The following is a 20,038-nucleotide window of genomic DNA, read 5'->3' as shown; positions in this document are numbered from 1 at the left end:
CTGTATCCCTCTTATTGGAGAGTCTTTCTATTGAAGAGTCTTCTGACAAGCTCTTTTATATTGGCTCTTTAATCAGATCTTTCCTCTTTAAATGGAACTATATACATTTAAGATTCCTTTCTTGCAGTTTTCATGTAAAATGCTACAAGCATGGGCCTTCTACCTGAGTAGTGTTACAACTGTGATTGTTAATACATTCTGAGATACGGGGAAGACAAAATGCCACGCTTTACACACGTGTGATGGAAAGGTGTCAGAGTCCTTTGTCCAAGTTATCTTCTGAATTTTATGCTGCTTTAGCACCTTTAGTGGCTAGATTTCTTTCTTTCTTGCTATAGCATAAGCTATCACTTGCACCTGAAAAAAGGCTGAAATACTGTGTTTTGTGTATAATCCATTTCATTTGTTTCCTATTTTTTAAATAGCATCACAAAGGTGGTTTTTTTTCACTTGTGGTACCTCAGGTTTTTGGTTTTGGAGTTAAGTCACAACTATAAGCTATGGAAATCTGCAGTATTACTTTGAATGTCTGTAGTACCTGGATTTTTTTTTTTAATTTAGTCATCTTTTATTCTTTGAAAGCAAGTGTGACCATCTAAAGGAAGAAATAGTAAGTTGTTCTTTTCAAATTAAGGAGCTTAGTTTGAATGTAATTTTTTTTCCACTTACAGATAGATGTCTGCAGTGATAAAACAAACACTTATCTCAAAAGGGGCTTCCTAGTAATGCTGGCAACAGACCTTAAATATATTTGTCCTTCTCAACAGCACAGGAGCTTTGGAAATAAATAGCCTATGATTAATGAATAGCAAGATTATAATAAATAGCAAGAAGATTATGACCACTTCTAAAGTTCCTTGGATGGAAAAGAAGAAGCTGCTTCTATTTCTTTACTAATTACTCAAATCCAGGACACATCACCATACCAGCTACCATGAAGAAAATTAACTCTATCCTAGCCAAAACCAATACAGTAATATATAAAACAAATTGATGCACGACTTGGTTTTATTTATCATTATTATATGTACAAGCAGTGTTTGTAATGGTTTTGTGGCTCATGCAGCTTGATACTTCATGGCTAATAATGTAAAACTAGTTCAAGACAGATTATTGACTTGTGTACGAGTTGAATTTTTTCTTATTTATTTTGCAAAGAATAATCATGAATATAAACGTACTTGGTTTTAAGGTATTTATCAATGTAGGTAAGGGTAGTTTGACCTTTGTAGCTTTGGGGGGTCCAATTTTTAACACCTGCTCTCTCACTTGGGCAAACATAGACTCTTGAGGGTCAGTCCATGCCAACCATGTCCTCTTGTGCTTCAGAGAGCTGGAACATAGACATCAGGGCAGGAGGGAAAGGCTTCTGCTGCCTGTCCCTGATCATCATGCTGCTCTGGTAGGGAGGACACTGGTGTTTTTCTGCACTCTCAGAGTTATTCTTTGATTTGGGTAGGAAGTCTGAGACTGAGTAAAAACATCTTTCATATTGAACTTGATCTCGTAAAAGTCAGTCATACCTCACTGGTGTAAATCTACTGCTAAGGTTTTCCTCTACTCAGTTCTTGTGGGGGTTTTTTAGTGCATTTTGTTGTTTTGTTTTTGTTTGTTTGTTTTAAGAAAAACACAGTTATCAGGAGAGTTATTCTTTTAAGTCTTAAGTTTATGAAAAATAAGTTTGAAACAAATTTTCTTTAAAAAGTAGCACCAATGCTGTAAATGTGCAGCATTTAAAGCATCTCTAAAGTTTCAGAAATGCTTTAATGCTCTGTGCTTCAAATTGAAGAGTGGTTCTATTAGACCTAGTATGTTGAACTTTCACTTTTGCAATCTCTGTAATAAAACAAAATCTGACCTATTGTTGCTGCTTTATCAAAACAGAGACAGACATCTACTGTTGGTGAGAGGTGGAGCGTAATAGTGTAGATTGGCACAGGAAAGCTTGATTTTTCCCAAAAGTGGATTGGAAAAAAATGTAAATCAATAAATTTTTAGGGCTTGTTTACATATCAACTACTAGATAAAGCCTTTCATTGCACAGTTCTAAGTACTAAAGGAAAACGGTGGGGTATTTCTTCGCAGTCTTCATTGTAGACAAATCCTGTGTCATCTCTAACTTGATGATGATCAGTGCCAGGTGCTGGTGGATGGAAAAGTCTCTGCAAGCTGATACCTTGCTTGGGATATTCTGTAATTCACTGTTACAGGTGAATAACAGTGTTCTTTGAGTTAAAGCGTGGCAGGTGTGTCCCTCTGCTTCTCTCTCGTTTCAGAGATTAGTTGCCTGTTGTTTAATAACCTTCTTCATTTGCTATTGCATAGGTCAAGTATCTGAATTAAATGGTGGAGAGAGTAATTTTTAATTAATGACTTTTTAAATTTCTTTCTCTAAAAGGAACTAATGTATGGAAAGAAGGAAAGAATGAATGCAGGAGCTTGAGAAATGCACAATTAGTTCTTGCAGGGTCAGTCTATATACAATATGGAGGCTGGATATGGAGAAGCAAGCTTGTAAACCCTTATAAGGTGGAGGAGATGCTGCCAGCATTCTGTAGCATCTCTGCAGCTTCATCAGTGGGATAGTGCCTCACCATTACCTCATTTTAACACTCTTGTTCAGTTCATGTAGCTTCTTCCGAGAAAGATTTTCATGGTTGTAATAATCTATTTGCAAAGACGTAGCAAGAATGCTCAGTTTTATGTTGGGTGTTCAGTCTCAGAATTGAAGTGGCTGAAGTTTCTTGGAAAAGTTGGTGTGCTGTAGAGGGAGGTTTCTTGGATATGGTCATGTTTCTCTCTAGACTGTGGCACACTGACAAATTTCTTTTTGTCCATTGATTTTATAGAATTGACATTTTGTTGCCTTTTGAGATATTAAAATGCAATCAGAAGTAGAATTTTATTAGCTATCTAAAACTAAGCATTGAAGTTTGCTGCTGCTGTCTTCTAGCAGTATGTATTCAAAAGTATTTGCCATAATTCTGCTTTATATATGTGTACACTGGAAAAATTCCAACTTCAAATGAACATGAAACTGTGAGCCTGAAGTAATGGTGGAGTCAGATGAGGGTGCAGTAGAACAGGCTGACTCACCCTGTAGATGGTACAGACCTTTCAATTTTAATAAAGGTTATTAATGGAGTGGCTGTTTTGTCTTCTACAGTTTTGAGAAATACCTTCTCAACAGCATTGGTGGAAAGCCTTTTTTTAAGCTGCAATTTTTAAAAGATCTTTTTGTCTTCATTAGCCATACAAAAGTTAAAAAATCTGCCTGAACAGACAGAATACAGATTTCTCTTTTCTTGCGCAGGATTCTCAGTTGCTTTGTTTGGATTCTCTGTTGCTTTGTTTGGTGGCAAAGGAATCTGAGTTTTTACACCAAATAAAATTGGAGTGTTTGTGATACAAACTGTTTTATCAATATTGCTTGACCCTCCAAAATGGCAAATATTGCATGTTTAAAACTAAATTTAAACTGATTTGAGACATGGCATTTAAACGTCTTAAAACTAAATGTAGCCATGGCATCAGTTAATGGAAAACATGAAATAAATCCTTGGAAAAATCTTGAAGTCTTACTGAAGTTTCTGCTTCAGATTTCATGCTAGTGCTTCTAGGTGGGTCAGTGCTTGGCTTTTCTACTGAGCTGCTGGGATGCTTCCTGACTTATTGAGGGTCCCAGTTATGGTGGTGGTTGAGAATTTACATCTACTACTACTGAATATCTGTGCATAATTACCTTTTACTTAGACTTTTACATTCACATCAAATTCTGTATTTTTAGATTAAATAATGTAAAACTTTATTATTATATTGACTCATAAGACAGCTGAGAATTAGGCTGTCTCTGTGGATCTATTTACTCAGGTGTTTGAGGTATGTTGAAAGCTTGTGTTTTCTCTGAGGTTACTGTATAGCATTCAGTTCTCATCAATTTTCCTCTGTGCTGTCATGCAAAGAGGTGAATAATAAAGGTATTTGTTCCCCTTTTCCCCTCAGAGGCCACAGCTTCAGCTTTTGCTTTGGGAGTGGTGGTGTTAGGATCTGCATTGTCCCTTGCTCAGGGGACATACTGTCTTTTGCTGTGAATGTTGCTACAGGCTGCTCCTGCATTTGACTTAAATCAAAATAAAATCCACCATTATGGAAACTAAGATACTTTACTTAGGTATAGAAATAAAGTTTCTCATAAAATAGTGTATGTATGGTTCTTCTGGTGTGTTGCAGTAAGTTATGCCAGTGAGGAAAATGTTGAGGGATAGACACAAACAGTCCTGAAGGGCTGGAGAGAGCCTGCTGTCTTCTTACTTTCTCTCTGCCTTTTTGGGGTTTTGTTGTCTTTGGAGTAGAAATAATTAGATAAATCAAGCTAAAGCTTAAATTTTATGGCGAGATCTTAGGTCGCCGTACCTGCTGGGTAACTTTTTGTCAAGTAGACGTGTAGGATTTCCCTCATCTTATGCTTTCACTCTTTGCTTCAGCTTGCTGTATAAAGCTAAAGATACATCTTGGCTTCAAATGGCTGTGGAGAAATTGAGAAAAGAGAAATTTAATTGAATAATTTGCTGTAGTAAAGTGCAGAGAGCCTCTGTGGAAGTATCCAGGCATCTGTGTTGTACCAGGCACTGTAAAATGTTTCTTGCCCTGTGTTTTATATGTAGTCGATCAGAATTAATTTGAAACGAATATAATTTCTCCATTTCCAATTTGAACTTTGGTTACGTCTGTTATTACTTTTCTGTAATGTAAAAAATGGAAGTAAATACAAAGAAATAAGACAGTAATTTCTACCACTTCATGGTTTTTTCTGTAGAACTTGCTTAGTATCTGCCATAAATTAAGTTGTAATGCATTGGTGGGGAAATTAAAACAACCAACAACAATCCTTTTGCTTGTGTTTTTCCTTTCCTATGCTGCATTAATGTGACAAGCCTTTTTTTGCTTAAAGCAGGCAAATCAACAAGCTGGGAAGACAGTGGCTGGGGAGCCTGGGATGAAGCAGAATTACAAGAACCTGTAAGTACATATATTTGAGTTTTCTTTGCTACCTTGCCTATTTGAAAAGACTTTTCCAATTGTTTGTGTGTGTGTTGGGTTCTTTTATCCTATATAGTTATTATCTGGGCAAAAAGCATCTTGACCTGTGTTTTACATGTGACTGCTTGTTTGTCCCTTGCTCCTGTTACTCTTTCTGAATCTGGCTTGGATGTTACCTGTTGTGATAATGACTCATTTTCTTATATTGTGTAGCTTTTTTCTCATTACAGTAAATATAGATCCTTCTATATTTAGGATAGAAGGAGCTTTTTGTCCTTTAGTCAGAGAGAGTAGGGCATGAAAGTGGAGTTACAATCTACCGTGTGAATTAATATAAATCAAAGGCTGCTAAATCGTGAGCCACTGATTCAAGCATCTTTCTAGTGATCATGTAGATTTTATGTTGTGATGGGTGGGTGGTGTTACAGGAGGGATCAAATTACATATGTAGGATAGGGCAGCACAGTTGCTCCTGAAAGGAGAAAAACATCCTTCTGTCCAACTAGTTCAGCTAAGTATAACATGGCTGAGACTTCTAGCTGCCAGCTGAATTACATAAAATGTTAGGGAAACTGTCTGCCCAGAAATCTGTTGCACCTATATGAATCATCCAGCAGAATTAAGGAGGTAGAGTGAGGAATCCAGACCTCACTTTGCTAGCAAAAAATGTTATCTGCTGTGTTTGTCTCAGTATGCAGGAAGTAAGGCCAAAGAATTGGGCAGTATCCTTGTAACTACTTTGCCAAGGCAAAAGCTTTTTCACCTGAGGTGAGAAACAAATGGAAATGAACACTGAAATGAGACACCATGCCAGCCAGGATGTATCAGTCATGCCAATGTCAGGGAATAACAGGAGTATAAAAACTTTTAAATAGGATGGGTATTCAGCTCCCCAATAATTGCAATGAAATGTGTGTTTCTTTCAAGTTTGTAACTTCCTTATGAGGTGAACAAATGCTCTGTTTACTACTTATGCTGTAATCTGATAGAAGCAGCAGATGTTACTAAATTGAAATTCTCTTCTTTTTCACTCTTTAAAATGTCAAAATTCTTCTGCTGGTGGTTCATACCCTTCTCTCTAAAGACCTGTTTTTCAGATTTTTAACTGTTGGTTGATTTACATTATAGTTGGTGTAAAATGCATCTTTTCTCGGAATTGCTCTAGTTGTCTGGACAAGTATCTCTCTCTTAGCACATAGCAGCTTTTTAGAAGGCATTGAAAATTAAACCAAAACCAAACTAAACTTTTTTCCATTAGTCATCTTTTTATGGAACTGAATTGCTCTTTTGTAGGGGTGGTGGTGCTGAAATCCTGTTTTAAATGCTGATTTTTAATTATTCTGTCTTTCACCTTTTAAAGTAGCTTCTTTTGACAAGGCAGTGTTTTTCCTGTTTTAACTCTTTCACTTAATGTCACAGTTTAACTTAACATCACTCTATAAAAGATAAGAAATCCAGCAGCTCCTCCCTTTGTATTTTCTTGAGACTTTTTTGACTTAAAGTGTCCAGTCTTTCTTGCCCTTTTACTTTCCTTTTATGTGTGTGGGGGGGGAGGGGGGGGGGGGGGGGGGGAGAACAGAAAGAAATTCTGTCCTAGTTTCTCCACGAATCTCCTGTTTGTGGAGACTTTAAGTCGAAAACTGAAAACAATTGGATATAGATTTTACTAACACAAGGAAAAAGTAATAACAAACAGCAGCACAGCCATCAGGAAGTGAAAGGAGAAAGAGAGGGAGGAGCTGCTGATCTTTCTGATCTTCTATAAAGTATGGCAGGAAATGGGAGGGAATAGATCCCTCTCTTTGCCTTCTGTCCCTCTCAGAGTCTGAAAAGCCCTCCTGCTTTAGTTCCTCCTGTTCAAACTATGACATTTATTTTTGCCACTATCATGAGATAGGCATATTTTATGTGTTTAGATTTGAAATTTTTTATTATGCATGCAGATAATTTCATTTATATTCTCTGAGATATATTTTTGATTCCTTTAAATACTTAATGCTTTAATTTCCGGTTCTTTTTCCTCAATTTGAAAATCATCACATTAAGAATTATTAAAAGGGTTTTCTTTGAGTTCAGGTTGTATGTTTTTATGTGATACATTTGTCTTTGCCATGAGGAGTTATTCTTGTCACCAGTATCCTTGTCAACTTTGTAATCTCTTTATCAGGTTTTGAAAAATGTCAGTAATTAGGGAAATGTGTTGTCTGTATCAACAGACAAAAATGTCATGAAAACAGGATGTTTTGCACAAAGCAAGGGATAGTGTAGAGAAAGATAGGTAGCTGAATATTGGTACTGTGCTGATGTGGACTTTATGATGGATGGACAGGGTATTCTTGTGACATTTTTGGTACAGCCTTAGGAAAGGAAATAAATATAACAAATGCATAACCTTGGTTAAATTTTTTTAGTATGAATTATAATGAGACCAATTAAAAATATTCTTTACAATCTCTGATCAATAATAGCTAAACTTTAAGTCTGGTTCTTTTAGTATCTTAGTGAAATTAAAAGACTTTGAGGAGTAGTTAGTGCTAAGTACTTTGTTTTCTGTTTTGTAATACACAGAATCAGTGAATCAGTGCAAGGCTGATGTGGGTCTCATGGATTTTCATGCAAGTTGGAGCTCTAGGGACTTGATACATAGTAATCCATTTGGTGCCAACAGTGAGGGAAAGCCAAAATGTCCCAAATTTTGAAAGCATTTCTGTGTTTAAAAATTGCTTCAAAGATTAATTAAAGCTTTACTTGTAGGAAGAAGAAGAATCTGCTTCCACAAAACAGAGAAATTACTGGCTTCAGGACTGTGTGTTGTCCTTGTCACCAACAAATGACCTGATGGTCATAGCTAATGAGCAGAAAGCAGTTTTTTTAGTGTGTAAGTATGCATTCTACTTGGGTATACACACTAGTACATTTCATAGTAAGTAATACAGGATTTTGTCATTGTCCCCCACTCTCCCTCAGTTGCTTATACTTAAGTCCAGGAATTTTGGAGTGATTTGTACTACACATTATACGTTTTCTAGGTATTTATTGGCAAGTAAGTGGTTTTGTCTTTGCTTCTCAGCTATATTTTGATCTGAAAAAACTATTTTATCATGAATAAATACATTTAATATGTACTGTAACTACCCAGTTGTTTGAGATGCTCAGAGATATTGATATTAATTGTGCTCCGTAAGGTGAACAAAACTGCTATATTAATTTTAGCCATTAAGAAATACTTGACATTTTTCTTTTTTTAAAAAAAGGGCCACCTGAGCATGTGTCTCTCAGAGGAAGAAGTATTGAGTGTGACTGCTTTTTAAGAGTTCCACTTTTGATGGAAAATTGTTCTCCATCTTGAGGAATGAATGGCTTTATATTTTATTCTAAAGCGGGGCTCACAAAACTCTTTTAAGGATACCCTTATTAATATATGTAAAATGATCTGCCAGCTGCTTTATAATGTGTGGTTGCCTGGAGTGCGTGTACCATTAACAGCTGCAGTTGGTGGCACAGTAGCACGATGAAGGGAAACCTCCGCTGACATGGGCAATATTTACCATTTTAAGAGAAAAGCCAGGCTGTTACAACTCAGAGCTGCATAATTAGGCAGATTGCATTGAGCTGTCATGCTGCATTGTCATTCTCTGCAAAGCTGTGTAGGTTAGTCACTGATTTTTCACAGAAAATTAAAAGATAGCAGTATTCCTCAGAAAATTCCTATTGGATCAAGACTGAGGAGGTGATTTGGCTCACTTGCTGAAGAACTGCTTCTGCTCAACTGCACAAAGGCAGATGTATCCACACAGTGGCAGAAGAGTCCCTGTGTCTCAGATTTTGTGTCAGACATAAACTGACACGTAAACAGATTTCATGTGTCAGCACACAGCTCTGAACTTTTTTTTTAGTTGTCCATTGGCACCTAGAAGATGATTGAACACTGAAATGTCAGCTGTTATAGCACCATGTGAATAACAAAATGTTTTGTTTTCTAATCTTGATGGTGATATGGAGGTTAAAAATTGTCAAATTTAATGTAGGATTCTTGGGTAAATTTCCTTAGAATAGTCAGTAAAAATGTGGTTTTATTTTTATGATCTTCAAGGTTTGTAATTGGTGCTTATTCTAAGTGTTGTAGAATGTATTTTATGGTCAAGAGGATTAGGAACAGAACTACATCTTTAGCCACAAAACATTACAGTTTCATAGATGGTGTCTTTATTCTTGATGGCAGCTAAATGGAAGAACAGTGACAAAGGAAAAGAGGAAATGCAATATGCTGTTGGCTGGAGTGGCTCTCTGAATGTTGAAGAAGGGTAGGTGTTGAAATCAGCTGTGATTAAAATGTCATTTCATGCTTAATAATTAGTAGTATATGCTTCTACTCTCTCTTGGTTTTGTTTTTTGTTTTTTTCTGTCATTCAAACACAGTCATGGTCTTTCACATTTTAATGTTGAAAAGTGAAATGTAGTAACCTGGGTGATCAGAGACCTGCAAAGGTCACTTTTCATGTATAATGTGATGTCCTGGGGCACAACACTATGTAAGTCCTGTGTGCTGTCTGTGCAAACAGTGTATTTGCATGAAACTTAGACATTTTAATAGATCTAGGCTATCATGCTTTTTTAAAGGTTATAGAAGGAAAAAAAAAAGGGACCCTTGTAGAGCCTCAGTTTGAGGCTCTAAGTCATTTATGGAATTGGAAAATTGGAAAAATACTTTGGTCATACATTTAGTATTTATACAATATTTCTGCTTGATCTGTCTTCAAATAACCAGGCAGATACCTGATTATTTTCAGTGATCTTGAATCACCCATATGGAAGAGGATTTTGCATGTCAATAAAGTTTGCAGCCTTGGGTTGCTGTCTGCCTTTGAACATTCTCTCTATTGGCTTCAACCATCTGTTATTGCTGCAGGAGGTGTTGACTTAATCTGTACAAGTCATAATCCTTCTTTATAAACCTGCTGCTGCCACACATTTGAGCTGTTTTATGTGCTTCTCTTTTTAAGTTTTTTTCCACTTACTATCACTGAAATTATCCCGTAGTCTTTTATTAAAAAAAAAATAAAAATTTCTGCTTGGGAGTTGGTGTCTTACAACTGTTACAGTCCCAAGAGATGCTATTGTACAGAACAGGCAGTGTTTAGATACATACATTTGTATTCACTATATCTTTATTTAAGATTTGCAAACTTTTCCTGTATGTGAGGGTTACATTTCTAAGGAAGTGTAAATATGGTAGTTAGTATCATATTGTTGAAAAAAAAAAATTTCCCAAAGATATGCTTCAACTGGTAACATTTTATGGTGGCTAAGCTTTGCTATTGGAAAATTAAGATTTCACTGAGATGTTTAACGTTGTTTTGAAGTTGTAATTGAATTGCAAGTTGTATTAAACTTGCATTTAGAAAGTTTTTTCCTCTGATTATCTAGCCTGAGTATTTAATCCCTCGTTCAGGAATGAAATGGTCTGGAATGCAAATAATCAAAAGGACTGCAGGCATTTATGCTTTATATGCTGTTTAGGATATAATTTTGAATTTTTATGTTAATTCAGAAACCTTTGTACTGCTTCTGTTTCCTCAGAAACAGAAAATTGTAAAACTTTCTATCGTGGTAACAGTTAAATAATTTTTGATTTGAGATATTGAGGCCTCCTGATCTGCTTGTCTTCTGCATGCTTTGCCTGCCATACACAAAGTTAATTTCATTAACTGGGAAGGTGGTGTTAAGTCTTCAAATCCTCTCAAATTATAAAGCAGTGAAATTCAATGGATATAAAATCTACTTGATTGATTGATGTATTGCAAAAAATTATTTCAGTAAGTATTTTTCAATTTTTTTAAGATAGTTGTTTTTGGGTATCAATAGGTAAGAAAACTTTAGATACATGAGATTCAACTTGAATCTTTACTGAAGAGTACTGGTGGAATAATCACTCTGTGAATGATGAAAGACAACTTTAACAAGGTGTAATAAGAATTTATGCAATCTATTTGGGCACTTTTGAACTGATAATTAAAAAAGTCTTTAAAATGAAAGAGGTTTTCTTCATGGTTTTAGTATAGATTTTATATATTGTATACTGCTTTTATACATTGTTAAGTACTAAAACTCTTAACTTGGCAAGATTTCTTGTGTACAGCAAAATTTCGTAACTGGAGAAAAATTGAGCTTATTCATTTTCTCTATTTCTAGTGAATGTGTGAGTAGTGTATTGTGTATCCCGTTGGCAAGTCAGAAGAGGTAAGGATTGATATTCTTACCTATATATGTCATCAGTCTCCTTGCATTACATTTTTTAACGTTCACAGCTTGGAGCAGGATTTGTGTTTAACTTCCTGTATATCTCTGCCAAACAGGAGCTCTACAGGACGTCCTGACTGGACCTGCATTGTGGTTGGCTTCACTTCTGGCTACGTTCGGTTTTACACTGAGGTATGGTTCGGTTCTATGGCAGGCCCAGAAGCAACCTGTTGTCCTGTTGTAATAAATGTCTGTTTCTATAAAACTTCTGTCCCTGAAGATTGTGATTTTTGCCTTCCCAAAGAAAAGGGACAGGAGTGTTCATGCTTATTATTCTTTCTCTTCTAGAGTGGAGTACTGCTTCTTGCCCAGCTTTTGAATGAAGATCCTGTCCTACAGCTTAAGTGCAGAACCTATGAAATTCCCAGGCATCCTGGTGTCACAGAACAGGTTTTGTCAGATTATTTCAAAAGCAAAGTGGCAGTGTTATGGGGTATGGAGGAGAGGCTTCTCTGTGAATCCTCTATGTCCTTTACCAGATTTTGATGAGGGGACGATTCTTTAAAACATGAGGCTCTGGATGTCTTGTTCTAAAAGTGTTCATACCTGTATAGTTTGAGGGTTCTTAATTTCTTTTTTTTTGTTTTGGTTTGGTTTGGTTTTTTTAATATTTAGTTAACTGTGTAAATATGTTCTGTTTTTCTCTGTGATAACCTTGCAAAGGAAGGTTTAATTAATCTCCTATTTATACATCAGTGTGCACAAAATATGATAATGTATGGATTAAAGAAAAAAAAGCAACTTGGCAGTTATCAAGAGTTATGTCTACTCATTTATAAGAACTTAATTATTACACAGAGAAGATAGATAAAATAAAAACAATTTTTGTATGAGAGAGTTCTAGGAACTTGCATGTCATTATGAGTATTTCCCGCAGGGAAAGTTCTTGTGGAGCTTTAGTTATATAGTAGAGAAGCCTTTTTTTCTGTGGCCTTCCCAATTTGTTACAACTTTTATGTTTTCTCCATAAGCCATAAAATAAATTAAGCAAATGTAAGAGTCATTGAAAGAAGAAAAAAAAAAAATAAATTGTGTGCCTAAATAATTTTATATTTTGGATAGTTTAACACTGAATTTCTGTAATTTTGCCTTCCTCTGTTTTCTGGGATTTGTTGGATATTAGCTCTCTGGATATAATCCTTATAGTCATGTAATTAATAGTATAAAAAGGTTGAAAATAAGCTGTTTCAACAGTGATTTTTTTTTTCCTCCTCTTTTTCTTCCACAGAATGAAGAACTTAGTATATTGTACCCAGCTGCAATTGTGACAATTGATGGTTTCAGCCTCTTTCAGTCCCTTCGTGCATGTCGTAATCAGGTAGCAAGAGGTATGTTTGAGCATAAATGTTTATTTCTAACTCTGTTAATAGTACTTTGCATTACATGAAATTTACTTATTTTTGTTAAATATCAGGGTGGAATTTAGATCTTCCTTTCTTGTCCATCAGTATATAGGTATCTGCTGCATACAGGGAGATTTCTTCTTTTACAGAAAATGTTCTCTGGGTACAATTTGTCCCAGTAGCATCGATTGTCTTGTACATTCTCACCAAAATAGTGTATAATGGCTTTGGTTGGTATGGTGATGTGTTTTGAATTTGAGATTAAAATAGTATTGATAAAAAACAGATGTTTTGGCTGTTGCTGAACTGTGTTTATACAGTGTCAAGGCCTTTTTCTGTTTCTCACAGTTCCCTGCCAGTAAGCAGGCCTGGGGTGCAGAAGAAATAGTGAGGGTGCACAGCTGGGACAGCTGACCCCCAGCTGACCAAAGGGCTGTCCCATACCATATAATGTGTTGGCCAGTAATAATATCTGAGGGGAAGAAGGGAGGGAACATTCAGGGTTATGGCCTTTGACTTTCCAAGTAACTGTTACACATGATGGAGCTCAGCTTTCCTGGAAATGCCTGCTGATTAAAAGCAGTGAATGAATTAATTATTTTGCTTTTGTGCATGCAGAGCTTTTGCTTTGCCTAGTAAACTGTCTTCTCTGTCATCCCACAAGTCTTCTCACTTCTGCCCTTCCAGTTTTCTTCCCCATCTCATGAGGAGGGGGTGAGTGAGCAGTTGGATGGAGTTTAGGTGCCCACTGGGGTAAAACCATAGCATGCTGCTAAGGTGCCTCTTAGCATGTCAGGGTGCTTATTTCACTGACTGACAGTGTAATGCTTTTCTTCCCAGTAAGAATTTTGTGGGCAGGGGTAATGCTGTGTTGATGACATTGGTAATAGTCACTGCTCTTGGAGTTTTTGGTACCTTGTTGGTTGTGCAGCCCTTGATTCTGGTCCTTCAATGCAGTGCCTTTAGATACTCTAATTTGGAAACAGGGCCATTTTCCTGGGGTAGAGAACTGCATAACAGTATTGTGTGTTAAATTGCACAAATACTGGGCTGTTAAGGTTCTGCAAGATGAAACAGCACAGCTGCTGTTGCTGAATTGTTTTCCTGAATTTCCCGATGGTTGTTCTTACTGAAATTAAGATTGCTCAGATTTTTGTTTCCTTTATAGCAGGCCATGTCAGTAGACAATCATGAGGTTGGTTGTAGGTGAGCAGTGCAAAGGATCAGCCAGCATGACAGCATTAGAAACTGTTGGGACAACAGAACCCTTAAACAAAGGCTTGACTCCTACATAGAAGGGGTGACTGGTAAAGAACTGAGAAATGCTACTGTGGTGAGACAGTTCTATGAATCATTGTAATGCATTGCTCGCTCTCATTCCAATTCAGGATGAAGAGGCCTGAAATAAAGCTAGCTGATAGTAAAATCAAAATTAAAAGTTAGAAGGGTTTTTATGATGTGTCAGGTTAAATTGTGGACTTCTTTGACTGAGGTTGATGTGAATGCTAAAAGCTTGTTTGTGCTAAGAGGGAAACTGACAAATTAGTAAAGAAAGCTGTGAAGGTTTATGGAGTGTTTAGTGCTTAATTCTGGCTGAGAAAGTTTCTTTAGAAACTGGATTAGAGGAAGCATCAGGTATTTGTCCTTTTTCTAATACTTTTCCCTAGACATCTGGTTTTAGCTGTGGTAAATTATTCCCTGGGTCCGTTTAGTAATGTCTGTTCTTTCTTCTTCATGAAAAGGTAGCATTTCCATGGAATATAAGAGAAGGCAAAATTCCTGTAAATCAGAACTTTTAAGAACAGATACTCTGTAAATCATGCATGAAATAAGAAAGGAGACGGTGACTATAATGAGAAATATCTATTTTTGCAACCAAAATGTGCTCTACTCTTTCAAATGAGTTGTAGTAGTTGTAGATACAGCCAGAGTGCTGTATCTTCTTCATTCTTCGTCATTTATGTTTGTTGTAACAGATATTTCGAAGAGTTTAAATTATTGCTTTAGTTCTACCAGTGTTCTGACCTCACACTGTTACATATCTAGTGAAAGTGCTTACTCTGCAAGTTCTTTGGCAGTGGCACTGAAATGTGCTTAGACCACAGAAATAAATTATAGTAGCATTTTAAAATTGTATAGATTATTAAACCATAGATGACTAATAAAACAAATCTCTGCAAGTACAAAATACAGTTCTGATAGACTATTGTGAGCAATTCTGTTCAGTTAATTTTTTCAAATGTTTTCATTTCATGAAGGTGATATTTAAGGCCATTTAAGCTCAGTGGGTGTTTAGATGTATGTTAGTTTAAAACTAGTTTATTATATTGGTTTAGGTTACATAATTGCTTCCCTTTACTCCCATCTATGCTATTACTTTGACTTTTACTCAGTAGAATTTTTTTGTGTTTTATCAACTTTTGTCAGCTGCAGCATCTGGCAATGAGAATGTTCAGCCTCCACCATTAGCTTATAAGAAATGGGGTTTGCAAGATGTGGATACGATTGTTGACCATGCTAGTGTTGGTAAGCATTTCTATTTAATTTCAAATACTTGGCTTAAACAAACCAATGGTTTTTGTGCTGTTAAATTTGGGGTGAAAGCACTTAGTGGTACTGGCTGGATAGAAATAAATAGGGGGGGGAAGTCCGTCATAGTGAATGAACTCATTAACCATCATCAAAAAGATATTTTAATTTTTCTCCTGGTCAAATTGAGCCTCCCCTCTCCACTTGGAGGTGGGGGAAGGATGTTACAGCTGTAGATGTCTTGCTCTCTGTTGTGTAGAAAAAACAATCAGGAGGCACTAGATCAGATGCAGTTAATTCTCCTTTCTGCTAGGCTAAAGAACTGTCTGGCACACATATTAAGACTGGTATGGGTCATTCCTGTGTCTAGTATATAAAAAACCTGAAATTTAAGATTATTCCTTTCGAAAAGATATTCCCTGTGGTTAAAGTTGCTTTTCCTTTTTCCTTTTCCCCTTTCCCCCCCCGTTTTCCCCCCCCCGTTTTCCCCCCCCCCGTTTTCCCCCCCCCCGTTTTCCCCCCCCCCGTTTTCCCCCCCCCCGTTTTCCCCCCCCCCGTTTTCCCCCCCCCCGTTTTCCCCCCCCCCGTTTTCCCCCCCCCCGTTTTCCCCCCCCCCGTTTTCCCCCCCCCCGTTTTCCCCCCCCCCGTTTTCCCCCCCCCCGTTTCCCCCCCCCCGTTTCCCCCCCCCCGTTTCCCCCCCCCCGTTTCCCCCCCCCGTTTCCCCCCCCCGTTTCCCCCCCCGTTTCCCCCCCCCGTTTCCCCCCCCCGTTTCCCCCCCCCGTTTCCCCCCCCCCCGTTTCCCCCCCCCCCGTTTCCCCCCCCCGTTTCCCCCCCCCATTTCCCCCCCCGTTTCCCCCCCCCCCGTTTCCCCCCCCCCCGTTTCCCCCCCCCGTTACCCCCCCCCCGTCTCCCCCCCCCGTCTCCCCCCCCCCCGTCTCCCCCCCCCCCGTCTCCCCCCCCCCCGTCTCCCCCCCCCTCGTCTCCCCCCCCCCGTCTCCCCCCCCCCGTCTCCCCCCCCCGTCTCCCCTCCCCCGTTTCCCCTCCCCCGTTTCCCCTCCCCCGTTTCCCCTCCCCCGTTTCCCCTCCCCCGTTTCCCCTCCCCCGTTTCCCCTCCCCCGTTTCCCCTCCCCCGTTTCCCCTCCCCCGTTTCCCCCCTCCCGTTTCCCCCCTCCCGTTTCCCCCCTCCCGTTTCCCCCCTCCCGTTTCCCCCCTCCCGTTTCCCCCCTCCCGTTTCCCCCCTCCCGTTTCCCCCCTCCCGTTTCCCCCCCTCCCGTTTCCCCCCCCCGTTTCCCCCCCCCGTTTCCCCCCCCCGTTTCCCCCCCTGTCTCCCCCCCCCCGTCTCCCCCCCCCCCCGTCTCCCCCCCCCCCGTTTCCCCTCCCCCGTTTCCCCTCCCCCGTTTCCCCTCCCCCGTTTCCCCTCCCCCGTTTCCCCTCCCCCGTTTCCCCCCCCCCCCCCCCCCCGTTTCCGTAAGACATTCACTTTAATGTTTTTGTTAGGCACCATGACCCTGTCTCCTTTTGACCAAATGAAGACTGCTTCCAGTATAGGTGGATACAATGCAGCTATAAAAAACAGCCCACCTGCTATGTCTCAGTATGTTACAGTTGGAGCCAATCCTTTCACTGGTTTCTTTTTTGCCCTGGAGGTATGTACTACAAAGCTGACCTGATGAAATTCATTAATTAATCCTTCTCATTTCTGTATAGGATTTTCTAAAGTGCTCCTATGTTCCTTTTATGTTGACATTTCCCCCTTTTCTTGATCATCTTAAACTGGAATGTTTTGCAGTAGATGTGTTAGCAATATCTACCACAGGTTCCTGCTAATGACAAACTTTATCTTAAAATGAATGTGATAGAAAACATTTTAAAATTTTTTTTCAGTTGTTAATTTATTGCCAATTAAGTTATGCAATTTTTTCTTTTAAATATGAGGTTATGTGTAAAACATCTTTAAAATGTGTAAAGATGAATCTTAAGAATTTTTGGAGGCCTTTGGCTTTTCATCATGCACACATAGTGCCTGAGTGTACTATTGTCATTCCTTATAGTGGAACTACTACTTGCAGAAGAAAACTGCAACATATGTTTAATGATACCTGTAGCACACTTCTGTTGTCTTCAGTTGTATAGGAGGAGAAGGATGGCAATGTGACTGTCTCTTGTACATTCAGACTCTATGAGTACGCTGTCCTTATCAGGACTGAAAATTGATTGAAAATGCTCGAGTGAGAATTTTGATTTTATACTTGCTTTTTCAATATGATTATGAAAAAAAATGCTTATGTTGATACTTGCAAGAATGCCAGGGCCATACACACAGCTAACTCTCCATGATAAATTGTACATGGAGTTTTTTTAACTTCTGTTGCAGACAAACATGCTGAGCTGCCAGTGACTTGCAGGAGGATTTTGAAATGGTAAAGAGATGGCAGAATGGCTTTTCTGGGGGCAATGAATTAAAATTTTACAGAGTCTGAAAGCTATGCTTTCTGAGCTGAAAGTCCATAAGACGCCTGAAAAACTATTCTGCAGTTGAGTTCAGTGTAAGAACTATTTCTTGGCTTTCTAAATACTTTTTTTTCCTTCATTTCAGGTTGGCTGACAACTGGCTGTTTCTTGGCCTTCTAAACATTTTATTCCTTTCTTTCAGGGCAGCTCACAGCCACTGATGTCTCATGTTGCCTTGGCAGTTGCAAGTAAATTGACTTCAGCATTATTTAATGCTGCCAGGTAATAACATAAAAAATACGTTAAATTATTTTTGTTTTAGTAGCCACATAGTAATTTGAGGATTTTTAGGACCATTGGTATGATCCTCATAATGTGTTTTTCTATTGCAAGTGGATGGCTTGGTTGGAAGAGTAAACATGAAGAAGAACCTGCCCCAAAACAGAAACCAAAAATGGAACCTGCAACTCCATTGGCAGTGAGGTAGGTTTTACATGGTGTCTCAATTGCTTTAAATCTCTTGTGTTTTTAATTGGTTGAATTATTTTGGAAGGTGCATAGTATTTCTTTTTCTTTTCTTGAAACAGTGATGATAGTTTGGAGGTAATTTCTTTTAGGCTTTGTTTCATTTCAGTTTATCATTATGGGCAAATGACTCATCTCTGCCATTTACAGTGTGTAGGTTCATTATTACTATAAAAGAACAGTGTATGGGTTTAATGATAGCATAAGTATATGGATAGTAGCCCTAAAATTTATCACTGAAGAGCTTCAAAGAAACAGCATGAAGTGCTTGCTGCTTCGGGTAGTTTAAAGCTCCTCACAAAATTAGGAGGTATCCTGTTTCCCTGTTGATTGTGGAGAGAGGAGAATAGAAACAATGGGTTGTAGCCTAATGTTTTCAAGCGAGCTGATAAAAAAACAAATTAATTCCTGATTGGTTTTTTTCATTATTTAAAAAAAAAAATTAATTTAAATATTCTCAAAAGTAGTTGGCAGTAAGAGAGGGCTTACAAAGTAACCTACTCCCCTGAGATCCTTGTCTGACAGTGTATCACAAGACAATTATTTTCCTGTTTTCTGAACTTCAATTAGCACCAGGACTTCATCCACAGGTCTCCAAGATCCATCTGTAGACAGCACAAAAACTTTTTTTCATACTTTGCTCTTAATTTTACCCATCCATAACTTTTGTTACCTTAAGAAAAAGTAATCTTAGTCCATATCAGATACGCTGTTCGCTATTTCTAAAGAAAAATAGTTATCTAGTGGTTTTGCTTGATGATGATATTATTGTTGTTTGTATTTAAGGTTTGGACTTCCAGATTCTCGTCGTCACGGTGAAAGAATATGTCTTTCTCCTTGTAACACTTTGGCAGCAGTAACAGATGATTTTGGAAGGATTATTTTACTGGATGTTACAAGAGGACTTGCAGTTCGCATGTGGAAAGGTATGATAGTGTATGTTAGTACAGTAAGTAGTATTCTTTAAAATACTGTGGCATATTATGTTCAGTTTTAGAATTGCAAGTGTTTTTCCATTATTAAGACAGACTTCAGTACATTGTGTTATTACAAACCAAATGTTAATAGGGCATATAACATAAAATCCATAAAGGTGTGGTACCAATCCTTGAAATAGTAAAATTCCATCTGGTTGGTTAATATTGTATAGATTTTTTTTCCACGCACTGTGTCGCAACAGCAACAAAAATAGTTTTAGAAGAGATTTAGCTATAATCTCCAAATTCTCTGGATAAGCTTTAGTATCTTCTTTAATGCTGCTGAGAAAATAAAAAGTTTGAAAAATCAGTAAGAAGATCTAAAACTTGTTAGATTCTCATTTCATCGTGGTGACCTTGCAAGAATGGAATGAGTGTTTGGTCTCTTCTAAACTGAGTACTTTTTGAAAAAAACCCTCAGATATTAAGCTCTCAAATTGTAATTATAGATAATGTTACAGCAATTTCTATTCTATTTATATTTCTATTTCTATTACAACAATTTCTAATTCTATTTTTATATAGAATATAAATTTTGCAGCAGTTTAGGACGTGGCAGGTAAGTTTTAAGAACAGATATAAAATGTGTAGCTTTTCTCTCTCCCTCACTATGAAGTCAGAAGACAGTGATAATGTGGCACTGATAGTGTATAATACCTAGAGTAATCATGTTTCCCCTGTGCATTCTCCTCTTATATTTTGAAGTTATTAGCTGTAATATGTGCTTTCTAATATTCTTTAACTTTTTTTTTCCTTCATTATTGAGGGCTTGGTATTATTGAGGAAGTACGCTTAGAGTCCTAAGCTTTATCTGATAGTAGTGACACAGGTTTACAGTTTGCCAGCTTTTCCTCAGTCAGGCTGTTGAGATGT

At 37.9% G+C, this 20,038-nt stretch overlaps 1 protein-coding gene across 4 annotated transcripts in view; it reads left to right on the top strand.

Annotated features, from left to right (window-relative positions):
• RAB3GAP2 (RAB3 GTPase activating non-catalytic protein subunit 2) overlaps positions 1–20,038 on the top strand; it is a 48,507-nt gene that overhangs the window by 5,794 nt on the left and 22,675 nt on the right. The window contains exons 2-13 of one of the 4 annotated variants that reach the window (XM_071739700.1): positions 4,952–5,019; positions 7,795–7,918; positions 9,263–9,344; positions 11,233–11,280; positions 11,397–11,472; positions 11,629–11,773; positions 12,569–12,668; positions 15,111–15,209; positions 16,710–16,858; positions 17,866–17,945; positions 18,057–18,146; positions 18,975–19,114. In XM_071739700.1, coding sequence (XP_071595801.1) covers positions 11,660–11,773; positions 12,569–12,668; positions 15,111–15,209; positions 16,710–16,858; positions 17,866–17,945; positions 18,057–18,146; positions 18,975–19,114 — 772 coding nt within the window. In that variant the 5' untranslated portion in view covers positions 4,952–5,019; positions 7,795–7,918; positions 9,263–9,344; ... (1 more) ...; positions 11,397–11,472; positions 11,629–11,659. Of the gene's footprint in view, positions 1–4,951; positions 5,020–7,794; positions 7,919–9,262; positions 9,345–11,232; positions 11,281–11,396; positions 11,473–11,628; positions 11,774–12,568; positions 12,669–15,110; positions 15,210–16,709; positions 16,859–17,865; positions 17,946–18,056; positions 18,147–18,974; positions 19,115–20,038 lie in introns of those variants that run through there. The other 3 variants (XM_071739699.1, XM_071739698.1, XM_071739701.1) reach the window with 3 other exon arrangements.

Source organism: Heliangelus exortis, chromosome 3 (genome assembly GCF_036169615.1).
Source record: "Heliangelus exortis chromosome 3, bHelExo1.hap1, whole genome shotgun sequence".
NCBI lineage: Eukaryota > Metazoa > Chordata > Aves > Apodiformes > Trochilidae > Heliangelus > Heliangelus exortis.
This window is presented reverse-complemented; position numbering and strand designations above follow the sequence as displayed.